The following is a 21,802-nucleotide window of genomic DNA, read 5'->3' as shown; positions in this document are numbered from 1 at the left end:
GGAAATCAGGCTTAAGTTGCACAACCTGTGACGGCAGCATCAAGTCTTGAATCAAGATCTAACTTCAGAGCTTGAGTCATTCCCATGACACTATGGTTAACAAGTACTCGAATTAGTAGATATTAGTTAAAACACAAAATATAAATATGTATTTTGTCTGTATACGTACCGTATGAATTCTATGACATTATTCTACAGTGATAAGCTACAGGGATCAGAACTGCATTTTGAGTCTGCCTTGGACAGGAAGATGCCAAATAATTCAGCGATCATTTAGGAATTTAAGAGAATGGGCAGAATCTGTGGGGTTAGAAAGCACTTTAAAGAGGATGATGATAATTATGATAGGTTTAAAATACTTATTATTGGTAGTACATGAACACTTTTTCTCTCCTTTAAAATTATAGGTGGGAATAGTTCTAATTTTATTGATCGACACAAATTAACAAAAGTATGATTCATTCAGGGCACATTTGACCCATCTTGGAATCTCCACAGCTCTCTTTTTGTAGAATGCTCTCACATTCCGGCAAGCAGGCATGTCAGCTCTTATGCTCTGACTAATTGGTTTTCTAGACCTCAAGGCCATGTTCAAGTAATAGTGAAAGCCCCTGGGGTCAATGCTCCGGAGCTAAGGTATAGATCGGAGGTTCCCAAATTTTCTTGGTTCCCAAGACTTTCAGTGTTTTAGTAATTTTTTCAAGCCAGAAGAAATGAGTAATGGTTCAGTTTTTTAAGTTGTTAGATCCAAATAACTTAGTATTTATGTCCTAAGAGCTTAGAAGCCACTTAAGAAATAATACACATACACTGAAGGAAAAAATAATATTCCTATTTCATTCTTAACTAACCACACATACTTAATAATGGGATGTGTGCACCCGTTGAGCACTACACAACTTCTCAAACCTTGGAATCAGAGAGGACACTACCACGGTCACTGCCTGTTCCACTTTGATTTTTGCACAGTACTTGGATTTGATCACAGCAACCATAGGAAATCCAGCTCCACAAATGTATGACATCTCTGAAATGGATGTAGGGTGATCTAATGTTGAAACTGTGAACTACCTCAAACTAGTTTGCATGGTGTTTGACAGATGTGAAGTATAATTGTGATTCCTACAAATATTTAAAATATTTTGTGGTGCCCCAGGGTGCTTTATTATACAGTTTGGAAAGCACAGATTTAGGTAAAGAAACTTTAGGGGTAAAAAAAAAAAATCCCATAAGATTCAGATAGCTGTGTGTGTGCTGGGAGGTGTGTTAGTCAGACTGCAGTGGGTTGAAGTGAATGAGAAGTAAGGGGACAGTAAGAACTAAGTGGGGAGAAATGCAAATCAAAACTACAATGAGGTACCACCTCACGCCAGTCAGAATGGCCATCATTAAAATGTATACAAGTTACAAATGCTGGGGAGGGTGTGCAGAAAAGGGAACCTTCCTACACTGTTGGCGGGAATGTAAATTGGTGCAGCCACTATGGAAAACAGTTTGGAGGTTCCTCAAAAAACTAAAAATAGAGTTGCCATATGATCCAGCAATCCCACTCCTGGGCATATATCCAGATAAAACTATAATTCAAAAAGATACATGCACCCCAACGTTCATAGCAGCACTATTCACAATAGCCAAGACATGGAAACAACCTAAATGTCCATTGACAGATGAATGGAGAAAGAAGATGTGGTACACATACACAATGGAATATTATTCAGCCATAAAAAATAATGAAATAATGCCATCTGCAGCAACATGGATGGACCTAGAGGTTTTCATACTAAATGAAGTAAGTCAGAAAGAAAAAGGCAAAAACCATATGATATCACTTATATGTGGAATCTAAAATATGACACAAATGAACTTATCTACAAAACAGACTCACAGACATAGAGAACAGACTTGTGGTTGCCAAGGGGGAGGGGGATGGGGAAGGGATGGATTGGGAGTTTGGAATTAGCAGATGCAAAGTATTATATATAGAATGGATAAACAAGGTTCTACTGTATAGCACAGGGAACTATATTCAACATCCTGTGATAAATGATAATGAAAAAGAATATGAAAAAGAATGTACATATATGTATAACTGAATCACTTTGCCGTACAGCAGAATTAACACAACATTGTAAATCAACTATACTTGAATAAAATAAATTAAAAAAAAGAAGTAAGTGGGGACAGTAAGTGTAGACAACTCTTCTGAAAGTGTGGATGAGAAGGTGAGAACGCAATAATGAGTGAAAGGTGGGAGACAAAGGAGAGCAAGGAAGTAACCGATGGAGCAAGGTCTTGGGATAGGCAGAAGGGATACCCAGGTGGAGGGAGTTAATACTGAACACAGGTGAGGGAGATCACCTCATTGTCTGAGAGCTGAGGAAAGAGAGAAGGTTAGGTGAGGAATCACATAGAGATCATGTAGGCAAATGTTAGAGGAGCAGCTAGTTAAGGGAGATAATTGTGGATATTCTTGAGGAAATAGACGCAGGGTTGTCTGCTGAGAAAGGGAGGGTTAGGCAGGTGTTGGGTAGTGGCCTAGAGAAGAGTAGAAAAATCTGCTTTTATTCTTTCTGTATTTTCTGTCTTGAACGCATACTAGCTATCCAGTCATGCAAGCTAGAAACCAGGGAGCTGTCCCATTCAATTCTTGCTCTCCTCTAATAATCCTTAAATTCTGATAGTTTTGTCTGCAAATTTCTAAAATTCCTGGCTCTGCCAGAATACCACTTCCCAATTTCATCCCTTATTTATATCTCTGCTGGATACTTATAGTTTCCTAACGCAATGTCCTGGTCTGCCTGCATTCAGCTGTCTCCTTCAAATCATTTTTCCACATGGCTACTAGAGACATCTACACAAAAAACATACATGACAATTACCACTATCTAGCTTAATCATCTTCAACTGCTTTTCACTGAACAAGAATAAAGTCCAAGAGCTTTAATGTGGCAAATACAAGGCCCATGATGATCTGGCCCTTGCCCTCCACTCCCAATATGAGCTACCCTACCCCATCTTCATGCTTTAGGGATTCCGAATGGTTTGCGATTCTATGCACAACCCAAGCTGTTTATCAGTTCTTAGGCCCTGATATTGCCTCTGCTGGGAATATAATCACTCCTCTCACTGCCTTCCTAAATCCTACTAATCTTTTAAGACTTAGCTCAGGTATCACCTCCTCTAGGAAGCCTTTCTTGATAGGCCCCATATCCCCAACCCTACTCATATTGAGTTAGTGGCCTTCCCTCTATACTTACCTAACAACTAAGGAGTATGCACGTCCTTACCATTATGCTTTGTATAAGGTATAAAAATTATTTATGTGTTTATCTCAGCCAATAGTGTGTGAGCTCCCTGAGGCTAGGGAAAAGTATTTTATTCACTTTGAAATCCTCAGAGCCTAGTATGAACTAACTAGCAGGCACTCAAGTAAATGTTGAATGAGTAAGCCATAATTCTCTTTAAGGGAGTTATCTGCTCTACCAATTTATTTAAGTTCTCCTACTGCATTTAAAATATAAATCAAGTTACAAAAATTCAATTTAATAATAAATTTCCAGCTATACATTTATTACATAAAGTAGGGCATATGTATGAGATATTATAGTATATTTATGAATGATAAAAGATGTATTTTAGTTTCCTAAAGTTATTAATCATGCATCAGTCACAAATATCCGTTAGCTGAGAAATGAACATATTTAAGGAGCTCATACACAGAATTTTAAAATGGTGACTTACTCTTCTAGATTTCTTAGCATATATTTAATAGTCAGAACTTCTAATTTTCAATATTTATTCTTTTTCTGCTAGGTTCGGTTAAAAACTTCCTTCCCAATAAGTACTTTCAAAACTTACAAAGTCCAGAGAAATCATTTGAATATTGAGTTCTAAGCTGAACGTGAGCAAAATATATTTTTTTAGAATCCAATATAATTTTGTTTCATTTTTTCTAAATTCAATGAGTGCTACTGAACAAACGCTATATGCTATTATATTAAGTGAGTTACAGATAAGATTAATAATTGCTAGCTAAGAGTCTGGCAAATGCCTTGATAAAGAATAAGCGCCCAGATTTCTCCTTAGCAACTGCGGGACCACGGCGGCGCTTGCCTCCCGGGAGACAAGAGGTAACCTGAGTTTTGTATTTTCTTCGTACTTGAACCATATAGTTTAAAGTTTTTTTTAAAAAACCCTCCCTTGGAGTGGATTAACCAAGATGGCGGAGTAGAAGGACGTGCTCTCACTCCCTCTTGCGAGAGCACCAGAATCACAACTGTCTGCTGGACAATCATTGACAGGAAGACCCTGGACTTCACCAAGGAGGATACCCCACGTCCAAGGACAGAGGAGAAGCCACAGGGAGACGGTAGGAGGGGCGCAATCAGAGTAAAATCTAATCCCATAACTGCTGGGTGGGTGACTCACAGACTGGCGAACACTTATACCACAGAAGTCCACCCACTGGAGTGAAGGTTCTGAGCCCCACATCAGGCTTCCCAACCTGGGGGTCCGGCAACGAGAGGAGGAATTCCTAGAGAATCAGACTCTGAAGCCTAGTGGGAATTGATTGCAGGACTTCGATAGGACTGGGGGAAACAGAGACCCCACTCTTGGAGGGCACACACAAAGTAGTGTGCGCATCGGGACCCAGGGGAAGGAGCAGTGACCTTGGGGGAGACTGAACCAGACCTACCTGCCAGTGTTGGGGGGTCTCCTGCAGAGGCGGGGGGTGGCTCTGTTTCACTGTGGGGACAAGGACTCTGGCAGCGGAGGTTCTGGGAAGTGCTCCTTGGCGTGAGCCCTCCCAGAGTCTGCCATTAACCCCACCAAAGAGCCCAGGTAGGCTCCAGTGTTGGGTTGCCTCAGGCAAAACAATCAACAGGGAGGGAACCCAGCCCCACCCATCAACAGTCAAGTGGATTAAAGTTTTACTGAGCTCTGACCGCCACAGCAACAGTCAGCTCTACCCACCACCAGAGCCTCCCATCAAGCCTCTTAGATAGCCTCAACCACCAGAGGGCAGACAGCAGAAGAAAAACTACAATCCTGCAGCCTGTGGACCAAAAACCACAGTTACAGAAAGACAGACAAGATGAAAAGGCAGAGGGCTATGTACCAGATGAAGGAACAAGAAAAAACCCCAGAAAAACAACTAAATGAAGTGGAGATAGGCAACCTTCCAGAAAAAGAATTCAGAATAATGATAGTGAAGATGATCCAGGACCTCGGAATAAGAATGGAGGCAAAGATTGAGAAGATGCAAGAAATGATTAACAAAGACCTAGAAGAATTAAAGAACAAACAAACAGAGATGACCAATACAATAACTGAAATGAAAACTACACTAGAAGGAATCAACAGCAGAATAACTGAGGCAGAAGAACGGATAAGTGACCTGGAAGACAGAATGGTGGAATTCACTGCTGCAGAACAGAGTAAAGAAAAAAGAATGAAAAGAAATGAAGACCGCTTAAGAGACCTCTGGGACAACATTAAACGCAACAACATTCGCATTATAGGGGTCCCAGAAGGTGAAGAGAGAGAGAAAGGACCAGAGAAAATATTTGAAGAGATTATAGTTGAAAACTTCCCTAACATGGGAAAGGAAATAGCCACCCAAGTCCAGGAAGCGCAGAGAGTCCCATACAGGATAAACCCAAGGAGAAACACACCGAGACACATAGTAATCAAAGTGGCAAAAATTAAAGACAAAGAAAAATTATTGAAAGCAGCAAGGGAAAAACGACAAATAAAATACAAGGGAACTCCCATAAGGTTAACAGCTGATTTCTCAGCAGAAACTCTGCAAGCCAGAAGGGAGTGGCATGATATACTTAAAGTGATGAAAGGGAAGAACCTACAACCAAGATTACTCTACCCGGCAAGGATCTCATTTAGATTTGATGGAGAAATCAAAAGCTTTACAGACAAGCAAAAGCTAAGAGAATTCAGCACCACCAAACCAGCTCTACAACAAACGCTAAAGGAACTTCTCTAAGTGGGAAACACAAGAGAAGAAAAGGACCTACAAAAACAAACCCAAAACAATTAAGAAAATGGTCATAGGAACATACATATCGATAATTACCTTAAACGTGAATGGATTAAATGCCCCAACCAAAAGACATAGACTGGCTGAATGGATACAAAAACAAGACCCATATATATGCTGTCTACAAGAGACCCACTTTAGACCTAGGGACACATACAGACTGAAAGTGAGGGGATGGAAAAAGATATTCCATGCAAATGGAAATCAAAAGAAAGCTGGAGTAGCTATACTCATATCAGATAAAATAGACTTTAAAATAAAGAATGTTACAAGAGACAAGGAAGGACACTACATAATGATCCAGGGATCAATCCAAGAAGAAGATATAACAATTATAAATATATATGCACCCAACATAGGAGCACCTCAATACATAAGGCAACTGCTAACAGCTATAAAAGAGGAAATTGACAGTAACACAATCATAGTGGGGGACTTTAATACCTCACTTACACCAATGGACAGATCATCCAAAATGAAAATAAATAAGGAAACACAAGCTTTAAATGACACAATAGACCAGATAGATTTAATTGATATATATAGGACATTCCATCCAAAAACAGCAGATTACACGTTCTTCTCAAGTGCGCACGGAACATTCTCCAGGATAGATCACATCTTGGGTCACAAATCAAGCCTCAGTAAATTTAAGAAAATTGAAATCATATCAAGCATCTTTTCTGACCACAACGCTATGAGATTAGAAATGAATTACAGGGAAAAAAACGTAAAAAAGACAAACACATGGAGGCTAAACAATACGTTACTAAATAACCAAGAGATCACTGAAGAAATCAAAGAGGAAATCAAAAAATACCTAGAGACAAATGACAATGAAAACACGACGACCCAAAACCTATGGGATGCAGAGAAAGCAGTTCTAAGAGGGAAGTTTATAGCTATACAAGCCTACCTAAAGAAACAAGAAAAATCTCAAGTAAACAATCTAACCTTACACCTAAAGAAACTAGAGAAAGAAGAACAAACAAAACCCAAAGTTAGCAGAAGGAAAGAAATCATAAAGATCAGAGCAGAAATAAATGAAATAGAAACAAAGAAAACAACAGCAAAGATCAATAAAACTAAAAGTTGGTTCTTTGAGAAGATAAACAAAATTGATAAGCCATTAGCCAGACTCATCAAGAAAAAGAGGGAGAGGACTCAAATCAATAAAATCAGAAATGAAAAAGGAGAAGTTACAACAGACACTGCAGAAATACAAAGCATCCTAAGAGACTACTACAAGCAACTTTATGCCAATAAAATGGACAACCTGGAAGAAATGGACACATTTTTAGAAAGGTATAACCTTCCAAGACTGAACCAGGAAGAAACAGAAAATATGAACAGACCAATCACAAGTAATGAAATTGAAACTGTGATTAAAAATCTTCCAACAAACAAAAGTCCAGGACCAGATGGCTTCACAGGTGAATTCTATCAAACATTTAGAGAAGAGCTAACACCTATCCTTCTCAAACTCTTCCAAAAAATTGCAGAGGAAGGAACACTCCCAAACTCATTCTATGAGGCCACCATCACCCTGATACCAAAACCAGACAAAGACACTACAAAAAAAGAAAATTACAGACCAATATCACTGATGAATATAGATGCAAAAATCCTCAACAAAATACTAGCAAACAGAATCCAACAACACATTAAAAGGATCATACACCACGATCAAGTGGGATTTATCCCAGGGATGCAAGGATTCTTCAATATATGCAAATCAATCAATGTGATACACCATATTAACAAATTGAAGAAGAAAAACCATATGATCATCTCAATAGATGCAGAAAAAGCTTTTGACAAAATTTAACACCCAGTTATGATAAAAACTCTCCAGAAAGTGGGCATAGAGGGAACCTACCTCAACATAATAAAGGCCATATATGACAAACCCACAGCAAACATCATTCTCAATGGTGAAAAACTGAAAGCATTTCCTCTAAGATCAGGAACGAGACAAGGATGTCCACTCTCACCACTATTATTCAACATAGTTCTGGAAGTCCTAGCCACGGCAATCAGAGAAGAAAAAGAAATAAAAGGAATACAAATTGGAAAAGAAGTAAAACTGTCACTGTTTGCGGATGACATGATACTATACATAGAGAATCCTAAAACTGCCACCAGAAAACTGCTAGCGCTAATTAATGAATATGGTAAAGTTGCAGGATACAAAATTAATGCACAGAAATCTCTTGCATTCGTATACACTAATGATGAAAAATCTGAAAGAGAAATTGTGGAAGCACTCCCATTTACCATTGCAACAAAAAGAATAAAATACCTAGGAATAAACCTACCTAGGGAGACAAAAGACCTGTATGCAGAAAACTATAAGACACTGATGAAAGAAATTAAAGATGATACCAACAGATGGAGAGATATACCATGTTCTTGGATTGGAAGAATCAACATTGTGAAAATGAGTATACTACCCAAAGCAATCTACAGATTCAATGCAATCCCTATCAAATTACCAATGGCATGTTTTACGGAGCTAGAACAAATCATCTTAAAATTTGTATGGAGACACAAAAGACCCCGAATAGCCAAAGCAGTCTTGAGGCAAAAAAATGGAGCTGGAGGAATCAGACTCCCTGACTTCAGACTATACTACAAAGCTACAGTAATCAAGACAATATGGTACTGGCACAAAAACAGAAACATAGATCAATGGAACAAGATAGAAAGCCCAGAGATTAACCCACGCACCTATGGTCAACTAATCTATGACAAAGGAGGCAAAGATATACAATGGAGAAAAGACAGTCTCTTCAATAAGTGGCGCTGGGAAAACTGGACAGCTACATGTAAAAGAATGAAATTAGAATACTCCCTAACACCATACACAAAAATAAACTCAAAATGGATTAGAGACCTAAATATAAGACTGGACACTATAAAACTCTTAGAGGAAAACATAGGAAGAACACTCTTTGACATCAATCACAGCAAGATCTTTTTTGATCCACCTCCTAGAGTAATGGAAATAAAAACAAAAATAAACAAATGGGACCTAATGAAACTTCAAAGCTTTTGCACAGCAAAGGAAACCATAAACAAGACGAAAAGACAACCCTCAGAATGGGAGAAAATATTTGCCAACGAATCAACGGAAAAAGGATTAATCTCCAAAATATATAAACAGCTCATTCAGCTCAATATTAAAGAAACAAACACCCCAATCCAAAAATGGGCAGAAGACCTAAATAGGCATTTCTCCAAAGAAGACATACAGATGGCCACGAAGCACATGAAAAGATGCTCAACATCACTAATTATTAGAGAAATGCAAATCAAAACTACAATGAGGTATCACCTCACTCCTGTTAGAATGGGCATCATCAGAAAATCAACAAACAACAAATGCTGGAGAGGGTGTGGAGAAAAGGGAACCCTCTTGCACTGTTGGTGGGAATGTAAATTGATACAGCCACTATGGAGAACAGTATGGAGGTTCCTTAAAAAACTAAAAATAGAATTACCATATGACCCAGCAATCCAACTACTGGGCATATACCCAGAGAAAACCGTAATTCAAAAAGACACATGCACCCGAATGTTCATTGCAGCACTATTTACAATAGCCAGGTCATGGAAGCAACCTAAATGCCCATCAACAGACGAATGGATAAAGAAGAGGTGGTACATATATACAATGGAATATTACTCAGCCATAAAAAGGAACGAAATTGAGTCATTTGTTGAGACGTGGATGGATCTAGAGACTGTCATACAGAGTGAAGTAAGTCAGAAAGAGAAAAACAAATATCGTATATTAATGCATGTATGTGGAACCTAGAAAAATGGTACAGATGAGCCAGTTTGCAGGGCAGAAGTTGAGACACAGATGTAGAGAATGGACATATGGACACCAAGGGGGGAAAACTGTGGTGGGGTGGGGATGGTGATGTGCTGAATTGGGCGATTGGGATTGACATGTATACACTGATGTGTATAAAACTGATGCCTAATAAGAACCTGCAGTATAAAACAACAAAGAAACAAAACAACTAATACTAAACTTTCATTGGGTTATTTGTATGGAAATATGTTAATATAAATGTTTCAGACATTACATGAAATTTCTAAAAATCTTATATTTGTATTTGTATGGAAATATGTATGGAAATATGTTAATATAAATGTTTCAGACATTACATGAAATTTCTAAAAATCTTATATGTTCTGGTATAAAGTTATAAGTAATAATCCTAGTTACTACTTTAAAATGTATATCTCAGAAATAACTAATTTTCTTGTCAACTGCATTATTATGAACTTTTATCAAATCTTTAACAGTGGTCATTTTAAGTCTTTTGTCATTTACAGACAGTTCTGGGTGTACTCTGATGCTTTTGCAAATATGTTCCTATAAAAGGCTTTTATCTTCAAGAAATTCATGGAAAAGACTCTGACAAGTACAGGTTTCTGGTAACTGACTGTACTGCTGAACTGAATGAATAAGCATTTTCAGAACTCTAATGAAAAACTGATGAACTCATAAAAGTGCTAACAAAAGATCAAGATGAAAGAAAAAAATTAATTACATGGGACTGAGTGAACTGATGAGGATGAGTATAATTTTTGTGACTTTCTGTCTGAATTAAAAAAAAAAAAAATCCCACAAGGACTCAGAGGCAAAGAATATACAAATCAATTTTCACTGCAAAGTAAAGGAGCTGTTACAGTGGAGGATTACTGGACTGAATGTCAATATTATGACATAGTATGAGTGTGTTTCATGTTTGGTAATTGCAATCATTGTTGCTTTTGTTGTGGTCATCCATGTACAATGCTTGGTGTCAGTCTATTTATCTCTTGTAAAAATAAAATACAGTGTGTGTGTGTGAAAAATAAATAAATAAAACAGATGCCAGAAAAAAAAAAAAAAAAAGCATGCAAAAAAAAAAAAAAAAGTGCCCAAGCTAAACCATCCACACAGCTCTCAGCCATTGAATTCTACATCATTTTTGGTTAATAAATAGTTTTAGAAAATAGGTATACTGAACCCATGAATGGCCCTTACTTTTGAATAGCTGTTGCAATTCACCCTACTTTTGTGGCCAGCATCATTGCCATGACTCCATGCCTCCCGAATTTAGTGTTTATGATGGAACACTCCCACCCTCATACTAGCTTGGCTGGAGTGAGAGAATGGGCATTATGAAAAATTAACTATATTGTCTTTGTTTACCAATGAAAATTTTATTTGAGATCTGTATTGATCTATGGTCCAGTATATGACTGAAATATAGTGTAGCCATTAATATTATCTATAAAAGCTTTCACTCACTGTAATGAGTAGTGAGCTCACTAAATTCTTATAATAGTAATATCTGGAAATTCTAAAAATAGGAATCAGACACATTTTATCGTGATCTTCAGAGATAAGTTCAACTTTTTCATAAGGAGCAGATGCTCATTGAAAATATAATTGAATTTAGGACTTCCCTGGTGGCGCAGTGGTTAAGAATCTGCCCGCCAATTCAGGGGACACAGGTTCATGCCCTGGTCGGGGAAGATCCCACATGCTGTGGAGCAACTAAGCCCATGCACCACAACTACTGAGCCTGCGCTCTAGAGCCCATGAGCCACAACTACTGAGCCTGCGCTCTAGAGCCTGTGTGCCATAACTACTGAAGCCCGCGTGCCTAGTGCCCATGCTCCGCAATGAGAGAAGCCACCGCAATGAGAAGCCCGCGCATCGCAACGAAGAGTAGTCCCCACTCGCCACAACTAGAGAAAGCCTGTGTGCAGCGACAAAAGACCCAACACAGCCAAAAATAAATAAAATAAATATACTTATTTTTTTAAAAAAAGAAAGTATAATTGAATTTAGATAACAACGAATTAAGTAATTTAGCATCTAACTTTTGTTTTATCAAATGGGTAGACATTTATATATCTTATGATAATGCCTGCACATGCACATTACAGAATTCTGAAGGCAGTCTTATGGGGATAATCAAAGGTCATGATAAGCAGAAGACTCCTCCTAAGAAATTAAACATAAAGTTGCCCTTTGAAATTAAACTATAAATGAACATATGACGGATATGAGCAGAGACAGGCAAAGTTCCTTCAAGAGACAGAATGGGTGCCATGCTAGCTTGTAACCTAACTGAACACATTAACATAAAACATGTATCAAAAAGGTGTTTATTAGGAGGTATGTGGTGGAGAGATAATAGACAATAATGGAAACACAGAAAAAAGGAGAACTGAAAGGTAGGGAGATGTTGCAGTACCTATTTAAGTAACAGTAAAAATAATAAAACTAATAACAAGACTTCTATAGTGATTACCATGTGCCAGATACTGGTCTAAGCACTGTATATCTATTAGTGCATTTAATCTTCAAAACAATCCTGTGAAATAGAAACTAATATTTACCTTAATAATTATTTTAAATTATTATAATTATATATATTATATATACATTATAATTATATATATTACATTATATTATAATTATTTCAAACTCAAGGAAATCCAGGCACTGAGAGGTTAAGAAACTTGCCAGGGTCAGACACTAGTAAGAGGTAAAGCTGGAATTGGAACTGAGATATTCTGGCTTCAGAGTCTGTGCCCTTAACAACTCAGTCACATTGCTACACTGCCCAGAGGTGACTGGACTTCACCAGGCTGCCTCACAAGTTCAGTTTTCCCTGCATGTATTCATCTATTCACATCCTGAGCACAGACTATGTATGGTACTGACTCAGTGGTGAACATGGAGTCATTCATTTCTTCCCTTCTGAAAAACACAGATTTGGAAGTGCTATATAGAGTTATATCCCACATTTTGATTCCATATTAATCAAACAACTTTCAAATATTTAGGTATCACCTGTAGTCTGCCTATATGGAAAGAATGTACTGGTCAAGCCAATACAAACATGTGGACTGACTGATAGTTCTATTTCCATTCTGAGTTATTTACTTGATATTCTGGATTACATTATTTGGGCCTATGAATAGATAAGAATCAGCATTCAGGAGGTTGATCGACCCTGGAACACTGAGGATACCCTTTCTATTTTCTGTCTCAGAAGTGTTGTGAAATTAATGTTAAATGATATAAGCTCTTTGTAAACTTAAAGGTTTATTTAAATAGACTGTATTTATGCTTATTTAAAGGATTTTGATAGTATTTAGAGACTCTTTCTATATCTTCAAGATGAGCCATTACTGCCAATTCACTTTTGGTCAAATAAAAATGAATGTGTTGGGACCTCCCTGGTGGCGCAGTGGTTAAGAATCCACTTGCCAATGCAGGGGACACGGGTTCGAGCCCTGGTCTGGGAAGATCCCACGTGCCGCGGAGCAACTAAGCCCGTGCGCCACAACTACTGAGCCTGCACTCTAGAGCCCGTGAGCCACAACTACTGAAGCCCGTGCGCCTAGAGCCCGTGCTCCGCAACAAGAGAAACCACCACAATGAGAAGCACACGCACCACAATGAAGAGGAGTCCCCACTCGCCGCAACTATAAAAAGCCCGCGCGCAGCAACAAAGATCCAATGCAGCCAAAAATAAATAAATAAAATAAATAACTTAAAAAAAAAAGAATGTGTCGAAACATTTAAGTTAGTACCCATGTAGCCTGATTCAAATCAAAACTTGCAATTTCATAAAAGTTTATTAATTTTGGATCAATTACGTATGCTACTTTCCATGAACCTAAAACTTTAATAAGCTGTTTAAAAAAATCTGCTACAATAGTGAACTTCCTTGAATACACAGTTCTCTTAAATTCTGAAAGGAAACAGCATTGTTATTTAATCATAATATAAAATCTCAGGTAAAAATTTCAGAAGGAAACAGGAAGTTAGTTTTTCTTTTGGGAGTTAATGTCGTTTGCTCAAAACCTTTGCTGTAGTAACACTGTATATTAACTTCTCTATGAATTTCAAATAATTCTTTTGAAAATTCTAATATATATTGTAGGTAGACCTGATAGACTAATACTCATAACACATGTTTACTTTTAAAACAGCAAAATGTTAGATTTATATGCATAATATATATTTACTTTCAAACACCCAAATCCAACTATTTTAAGTTTAGGATTATGTATAAACTCTTCAATGGGATTAGATCAGTAGAAGCCTGGAGATAAAAGGAAAAATAATCATTACCAATGATGATTTAAAAGCCTGTTTACTTTTCAAGAATGATTACTTTGAAAAGATAATGCAATGAAATTGCTTTCCAAGTGTGTATACAGTAAATAAAGAATTAAAAGAGCAGTGAAAATTCAAATGAAACTGATATTAACTATAGCTCTTCCTCTTGATTTCTATGAGAAATAAATGGAAACCTAAAGGAAACCATAATCTTTGGTTCACATTTTTTTCCCTTAATAATATAATTGTTAAATGAAATAAGCATTTTAAAATAATTATTTTTGGTTTTTATTTCAATAAGAAGGCAAAAATCTAATAGAAAATAGCATTCTTTCATTGTCACAATATTTCTAAATAAAATGATCTTAATTCTATTTAAAAATCTTCAGAAAATATGCAATCACAGATAAAAAGTTTTATAAAAATAAGAGTGTAAAAATGTCAATAATACATTGGTTTTATTGAATTAAAAAAAGATTTCTGAATATTGCAGTAAAATGGTAATCTATACTATCAAATCATGATAGAACTCATATATGAAATGTTTTGATAAAAATTTCAAAACTAATACCAGTAGCTTTGCTACCACGTGAATATATAAAAATATGTGAATCTATTACATGAAGGAGAAAAATAAAAATACTTTAAGTTTGCATATTATTCCCCCAACATATAGAATGTTACATGTTTATCAACAACCAAATGTTACAAAATTTAGAGCATGAACTTTTCCATATAATCAGAAATGTTTTGATTAAAATGAAATAGACACATGATTCCAAAAAAACCCGTATTTTGTAACATCCAATTTTATAAGAAAATGTTTAAGGTAAGCTTTAACTACAAATACATATACATGAGATTTACCTCTCCATCCTTCACAAGTTGAAGTGAAAATATTTTCTATAAATATTGATATATTTTCCTCTGATTTTTCTTCTAGTATTTACATAAAAAATTGTACAGCAACATATAAAGGTTAATGTTGCACAGTTAATACCTGTAATGTGTTCTTCCAACAACTAAATTTCCTTCTCTCCGCTGAGCAGTCACATCAGTGGGCTCAAGTAAACCTTCAAAAATATGCTCCCAGAGATACAAACCTGTAATTAAAAAAACAAAAAATGAAAGCATTTACCTTCTGGTGTACTCTAGTGTGTGAGATGAATTTATGTTCTGCTCTTTCATATCATTTGATCAGGAAACCAGATTCTATTCCTCTTTGGGCTCAAAATCATCAATATGGCAGCTAATGTATGAGAGACTAAACTCAGAGGTTGTCAGTGTAAAATGTGGGTTATATTAAAGACAAAAAACTCTCTTACTCTAAATTTGAGAAACCCCTAATTATCACTGGACCTTTACTACCTATCTTATCCTGAAATGTGTTATATTACAGTGTAAGTTACAATATGATTACAGTGTAAGTTACTGTATGATTAGGACTGTTTCTATATTATAACAAACTGGGGGTGGAGTCACCATCTTGTGCCAAACAGAACCAGAGAAGCTCATGTATGTACATATACATTCAATATGTCAAGGAGATACTACCTCCTCCCCACCTGAACACACAACCTTCACTGCATGATGCCCTCTGCAAACAAATGCCACTGTGTCTTTTCTCCTTAGGCTGGCCCCTACGTTTTATCATGATCTCACCTGAATGAAAGCTCTGAGAGTAGAGGTCTCAGAGCTCTGTATTGTCATACAATGAGGTAATCTGGAGATGAGGAGGTAATCAGGGAGCCCAATTACATAAATGTAACTAAAAAGTTACACTGAGAGATGTGGTTTGTTCCATTCTCATTACACCGTGGTACTAAAAGACACACACAAAACCCATGTTTAAAGACTTGGCTAATCAGATAAAGCTTTCCAGATATGGTAGGCTGAGTAATGCTTTCCTCCAACCCAAGATGTCCAAAGATGAAATCTCTAGCACCTATGAATGTTAACTTTACAAAGCAAAAGAGAACTTCTAAATGTGATTAAGATAAGGATGCTGAGGTGGAGAGATTATGGGTGGGTCCTATGTAATCACAAGGGTCCTCAGGAAAGGGAGGCAGGAGACTGAAAACGAGGGAAAGAGATGTGGGGAGCAAGCAGAAGTCAGAGTGAGGTGGGGCTGTGAGTCAAGGAATGCAGGCAGTCACTAGAAACTGTAAAAGGCAAGGAAACAGATGCTCCTCTAGAGCCTCCAAAGGGAATATAGCCCTGTGGACACATTTTAGATTTCTGCCTTCAGAAACGTAAGCTAATAAACTTATGGTGACTGCAGTTAATAATACTGTATTGCATATTTGAGAGTTGCTAAGAAAGTAGATCTTAAAAGTTCTCATCACAAGAAAAAAAATTGTAACTATGTGAGGTGATGGATGTTCACTAGACTTACTATGTTGATCCTTTCAAAATATATACAGTGTATCAAATCATTATGTAGTACACCTGAAACATATTTATATAATGTTATATGTCACTTACAGATCAGTTAAAAAAATGTGTTGTTTTAAGCCACTAAATTTTTGGTAATTGGTTATGGCAGCTAAAGGAACCTATAGATTATGTAGCAATAGATTATGGTACCTGGAAATGGGGTGCTGCTGTAACAAACACTTAAAAATCTGGAAGTGCCTTTGGAATTGGGTAATGGGGAAAGGCTGGAAGAATTTTGAGAAGCATGATTAAAAAACACCTAGATTAGATTGCCTTGAACAGGCTGTAGGTAGAAATATGGATGTTAGTGACTCAGTTCTGAAAACTCAGAAGAAAGTGAGGAGAACAGTAGAAGAAAACCTGTGTCATCTTAGAGAATACCGAAATCACCATAAACTGACTGTTGGTAAAAATATGCACATTATCACCTTAAAAACACCTACAAATAAAATTCTTTTTCTGTGGCCAGGCAGGCCCCATTTGAGACTGGCTTCTGCAGCCCAGTCCATGGAGGTGTTAGGGATGTGCACCCAAGTGCTTCCCAAACATCTGCAGGTTAGGGGAGGGGTCTGATTCTAAGTGAAAGTTGATGCTCAGGTTTCCCAGCCAGGTTTGTGTCCAGTCCTGAGACATGAAGCAGCAGCCTGCCAGATCCAGAGTCCCTACAACTGAGGAGGGAGAGAGGATCCTGGAAACAGGACTGCTCTGGGTCTGAAGTGTTGCTAAATTTAAAATTAAAAAACAAAAACCTGACAACAGCTCTTAAATTGTCTTCTCCTATTTCATTGTATTTTTTTTAACTTGCCATAATGGTAGAAAAATATTTTGCTGAAATGATTTTGATGATTTTTGTCCTATCTTGTTTATAAAAGGAAAAGAAATATACATACTTCAAATTTTGTGACTTTGTGAAGGTTTCTGTAAGATGTGCATTCCTTTCTGCTTGCTCTAGCAAATGTTTTACTACTGGGAAAAAAAAATATGCACATTAAAATTGCTCTTGGTAGGGGCTCAGAAGGAAATGAGGAACATGTCATTAGAGACTGGAGAAAAGGGGATCTTTGTTATACAGTAGCAGAAAGTTTAGCTGAATTGTGTCCTGCAGTTATATGCAAAGCAGAACTTGTAAACGATAAACTTAGATAGTTAGCTGAAGAGATTTCTAAGTAAAGTGTTGAAGTAGTGGCCTGGTTTCATCTTGCTGATTACAGTAAAATATGAGTTGAAAAGAGAGACTGAGGAAAAAACTGGTAAGCAAAAAGGAACAATGACTTGATGATTTCGGAAATTCTTAGCCTATTCAGATTGCAAAAGAGGTGAAAATTTAGGAGATTCACTGTCAAGAAAGCATGCTCTGGAGAGAAGGCTAAGGATGTAGGTGACATCCTTTTGCTAATGCCTGGTCAGAATACTCAATCACAAAGAGGGTTTTTTGAAAATATTAGGTGTTAATTTATGGATCTCCTTAGCCATCTCAGCAGAAGCTAGAAATAGAGATGGGATTATCCAGGTAAGACCTGTGGAGGAACTCTTGTCTATAAAAGCAAATCTTTGTGACATAAATGGGAGACCCACAAGGTTCTTGAGAATGTTATATTAGCAGAAACACTGCCTGCTTGGACTAAAAGGGACAGAGACAGCTTGAAATGAAACAAGCTTATTGGACTCCCAAAATCCTAATAGCAGGAACACAATGATAAAACTACTGAGCTGCAAACACATGCTAACCTTCCTGAAAATGGAAGGATGACTTCCCAAGCATGGAGCTGAAAGCCCAGAAGTAAAGCTCTGAGCCACACAGTACTCCCAGGCATTGAAACCTAATGGAGTTTGCCTGGCTGGATATCAAAATTGCTTAAACCTGTGACTCCATTTTCCTTCCATTTTTTCCCTTTTGGAATGGGAATTTCTATAACTGGTATCCTATGACTGTGCCTAATGAATGCAGTGCTTGATAAAGCTCATCTGGACACTTTGTGCCTATTGGATTGAAATGAGAAAAGTCTGGAAACATGAAACCTGTTAAGAAGTTGATATAACTAAAAACTAGAATGAGGAAGTGGAAATTTAAAGGAAGAAATTAATATTAGAGATTTTATAGAGAAAAAAATTGCTAGAACTTGATGACTGGATGCCTGGGTCTGGGTACTAGAACTTCAGAGGTCAGTAGTAATTTTCAAGGATGTATATATGTATGTATGCAAGTATCTATGAATTTATGAAACATCATGGGTCAGGCACTACTATTCTGTTTACTTTCCTTTCACCTGGTACCTTCTATCCACATCCCTTACTGTACATAAATCTAACTAATGTTTTATGGCCAAACAAAGCCCCTTCTAACTCACTAAATTCTTTGACTCTTCTGTCATTGAGAGTCCCCCATTCTCTAATTGAGCATATCATATAACTTGGAACACTACACTCTCATGATACTCAGAGCAAAAATGCTTTTGTGGGCAAACAAGTTTAATCAACTACATACTATATCCCCTTCTTAGACATTCACAATGAACACTGGCATATTAAAGGCTCTGACAAAGCCCTGCAATAAAGAACCATGTTCAACTTTGTACAGTTCAATGTTTCCCAAACTTGTTTGGCCATTAAGGGCAGGGGCCACATCTTATACTCGTGCATCAAGTGTCCAATAAACACATAATTCCATGAAAATTCAGTTGACATAGGCATTTCAGTATAATTATGCATACACAACCCACTCTCTGTATTGACAAATAAAGCTGTGCTCTGCTAAAGACCAACAATAGAATATATGTGTGCATGTGTGTGTTTGTGTGTGTGCATTTACACAGATGTTGTCTAACAGAAAAGAGAAATGGAATATTGAGAAAAAGTGAAAAAATACATCAGGATGTCTTAACAAATGACGAAATAAACTGTAAATATATTAACAAAGTGCTTTTAACATTAACTTACCAATGGCAGCTTTGCCCCAGATTTGTACATGGAAGTCTTTTTTCTCTTTTGTGGACTTATTTAATATCTGCAGTCTGTGTTTTTGCTCATTTTTTTCATCTTCTTCCCAAGGATTCCATTCTTCACTTCTCAAAGTAGATTGTTCTATGTTACAAAAAGAGTAACAAGTGTTATCAATAAGGTAGAGCTGCAGTTGTAGATAAATTCAAGCCATTTAAATTAGATGTTAGGGAGTTTTAATTGCATCCTAACTTCAATTTTTCAAAGACATAAAGCAACAGAATTTGAACTGGTTAAACACTGTAAAAATAAAAAAAGGAAATCATAACTTTGATTGAACCGTTACCCTGAAAGAGCTTGATATAAAATAATAAAATGTTAACACGAGGCAGGAAATCCTCTCTCCCAAACAAAGCCTTCTAAAATGACTGGGTACAGTAATATGCATCAAGTTACAAGTTTAACTTTTGCCAGTTCTTTACAGATCGCATATATGTAACGCAACCTATACATAAAAACTTGACTTCAACATGAAAAGTGTCCCACAGTTTCAGATACTATTGCGCAAAATTCTGAAAGAAGGGAGAAATAAGCCTGAGTCCGATCCTGACATAGGTCAAAATACAAGAGAGGGGATCAAAACTTGGAGATGAAGCCCTCTGGCCTTCCGAAGTTGCGGCAGTATTAGAGAAGGCTCCTTGTTTCAATACGGGAATAGATGTCCTTAAGCCAGCGGCATTCCAGCGAATCTCTGGCATTTCGTGACAATATCTTGGATATTTAAGATGTATTTTAAAGGTGTGCACACCTGTCAGCCCCAGGGATAGGGAGTGGGGACGGCGTGTGGGACGGGCGAGGACGGGGGCATTCATACATGCTCCAATCCCGAGGCCTGGGCTGGCTACCGAGAGCTGAAGGAGGAAAAGCGCACCCCGGGGCCCGGGGGCAATCCCGGACCCGAGAGCGGGACCGGTGGCCGCGCGGCTCCGCTAGCCCAGCCCCCACCAGCCCGCAGCCCCGAGTCCCGGCGCGCAGCCGGGGAGGGAGGCCGCGGGTCGGTGTCCTACCTCGGCCGCGCCTCTCCCGCGCCGGGGCAGCCCCCTTCCTGAGGCCCCGCAAAGACGCGTCCTGCGTCCGGCGGCGGCGCCCAAAGAAGACGTGGTAGGCGGCGTAGATGGAGAAGAGGCAGTACAGGGCGATAAGAATCGAGCAGAGACGCTTCCGCGTCAGCCGCATCCCACTCAGCCTTCCCCTCAGGCCCCCACCACTGCGGAGATGGGCCTGAGGGGAAGCCGCCACTCAGCGCCGCGGCCCTACCGTCGCCGGGTGCAGACCCAGGCCCTGCCGGAGGGAGTAGTCACCCGAAACGGACCCGCCCGCCGCTTCCGCCCCGACGCGCCCCGCCCCCGCCCCTCGCCCCGCCCAGGACTCGCCCTCGGCCCCGCCCTCAGCCCCGCCTAAGCCTCTCTGCGGCTCCTCTGTCCCGCCCTGCCATCGGCCCCGCCCTTTCGGGGAGCGCTAAAATCCTTCTTGCCTCGGACTCTGGAATCGGGCGTTGGAAGACCGCACCTTCGCCCGCGCCAATCCCTGACCTCTGCAGTGTATCCACGGCCACTTTCAACCCTGCCCATCTTCCGATGTACAGAAAGACTTCACCATCATGTGACCGCAAAGAAAAAAAACAAAAACAGCACCTTAGTCCATTAAGGCCACATGAAGGCATGGACCATGGCAGTTTTTGTTCAACATGAGATCTCCATCCCAGCCTGCTGCATTGACAGACGAATGAATATAAATGTCCATTAAAAAATTTAAGTGGTGGTAGTGGCACAACATTGTGAATGTAATTCCCACTCAACGGTACACTTAGAAATGGTTAGAATGGCAAACATCATATTACATATACCTTGCTACAATAAAAATATGAAAAAAATTGAGTTTAATTACTATGATGTGACTTGAATGCACATAGGCATGCAGTCTTTTGTCAAATAGAGGCTGTAAAATTGAATGTTGTCTATCAATTTTCTATGTCAAGCCTTGCTAAGTTGGGCTACTTTTTTTTTTTTCGTCAGTTGTATCTGGTTTTGCTGTTCAACTTGTCTGGCAGTTTTCTTAGCTGGAAAGCTTGTAGGACAGGAGTGTGGAGTAGACTGTTAGTTAGAGCTTTAAGTTTTTGTGTTCTGACGGATTCAACTCTACCCCGATGCAGTCTTAACATTTCT

At 38.3% G+C, this 21,802-nt stretch overlaps 1 protein-coding gene across 1 annotated transcript in view; it reads right to left on the bottom strand.

Annotated features, from left to right (window-relative positions):
- Positions 1-20,979, bottom strand: part of RXYLT1 (ribitol xylosyltransferase 1) — a 33,924-nt gene extending 12,945 nt beyond the window's left edge. The window contains exons 1-3 of the mRNA XM_036867100.1: positions 20,645-20,979; positions 19,578-19,721; positions 15,205-15,307 (exon numbers count right to left, since the gene is read on the bottom strand). Of these exons, the coding sequence (XP_036722995.1) occupies positions 15,205-15,307; positions 19,578-19,721; positions 20,645-20,813 (416 nt within the window). The 5' untranslated portion in view covers positions 20,814-20,979. The remainder of the gene's footprint in view (positions 1-15,204; positions 15,308-19,577; positions 19,722-20,644) is intronic.
- Between the last annotated feature and the right edge of the window lie 823 nt (positions 20,980-21,802).

Source organism: Balaenoptera musculus, chromosome 10, assembly GCF_009873245.2.
Source record: "Balaenoptera musculus isolate JJ_BM4_2016_0621 chromosome 10, mBalMus1.pri.v3, whole genome shotgun sequence".
Taxonomy (NCBI): Eukaryota; Metazoa; Chordata; class Mammalia; order Artiodactyla; family Balaenopteridae; genus Balaenoptera; species Balaenoptera musculus.
Note: the sequence above shows the minus strand (reverse complement) of the source record. Positions and strands in the feature narration are given on the sequence as shown.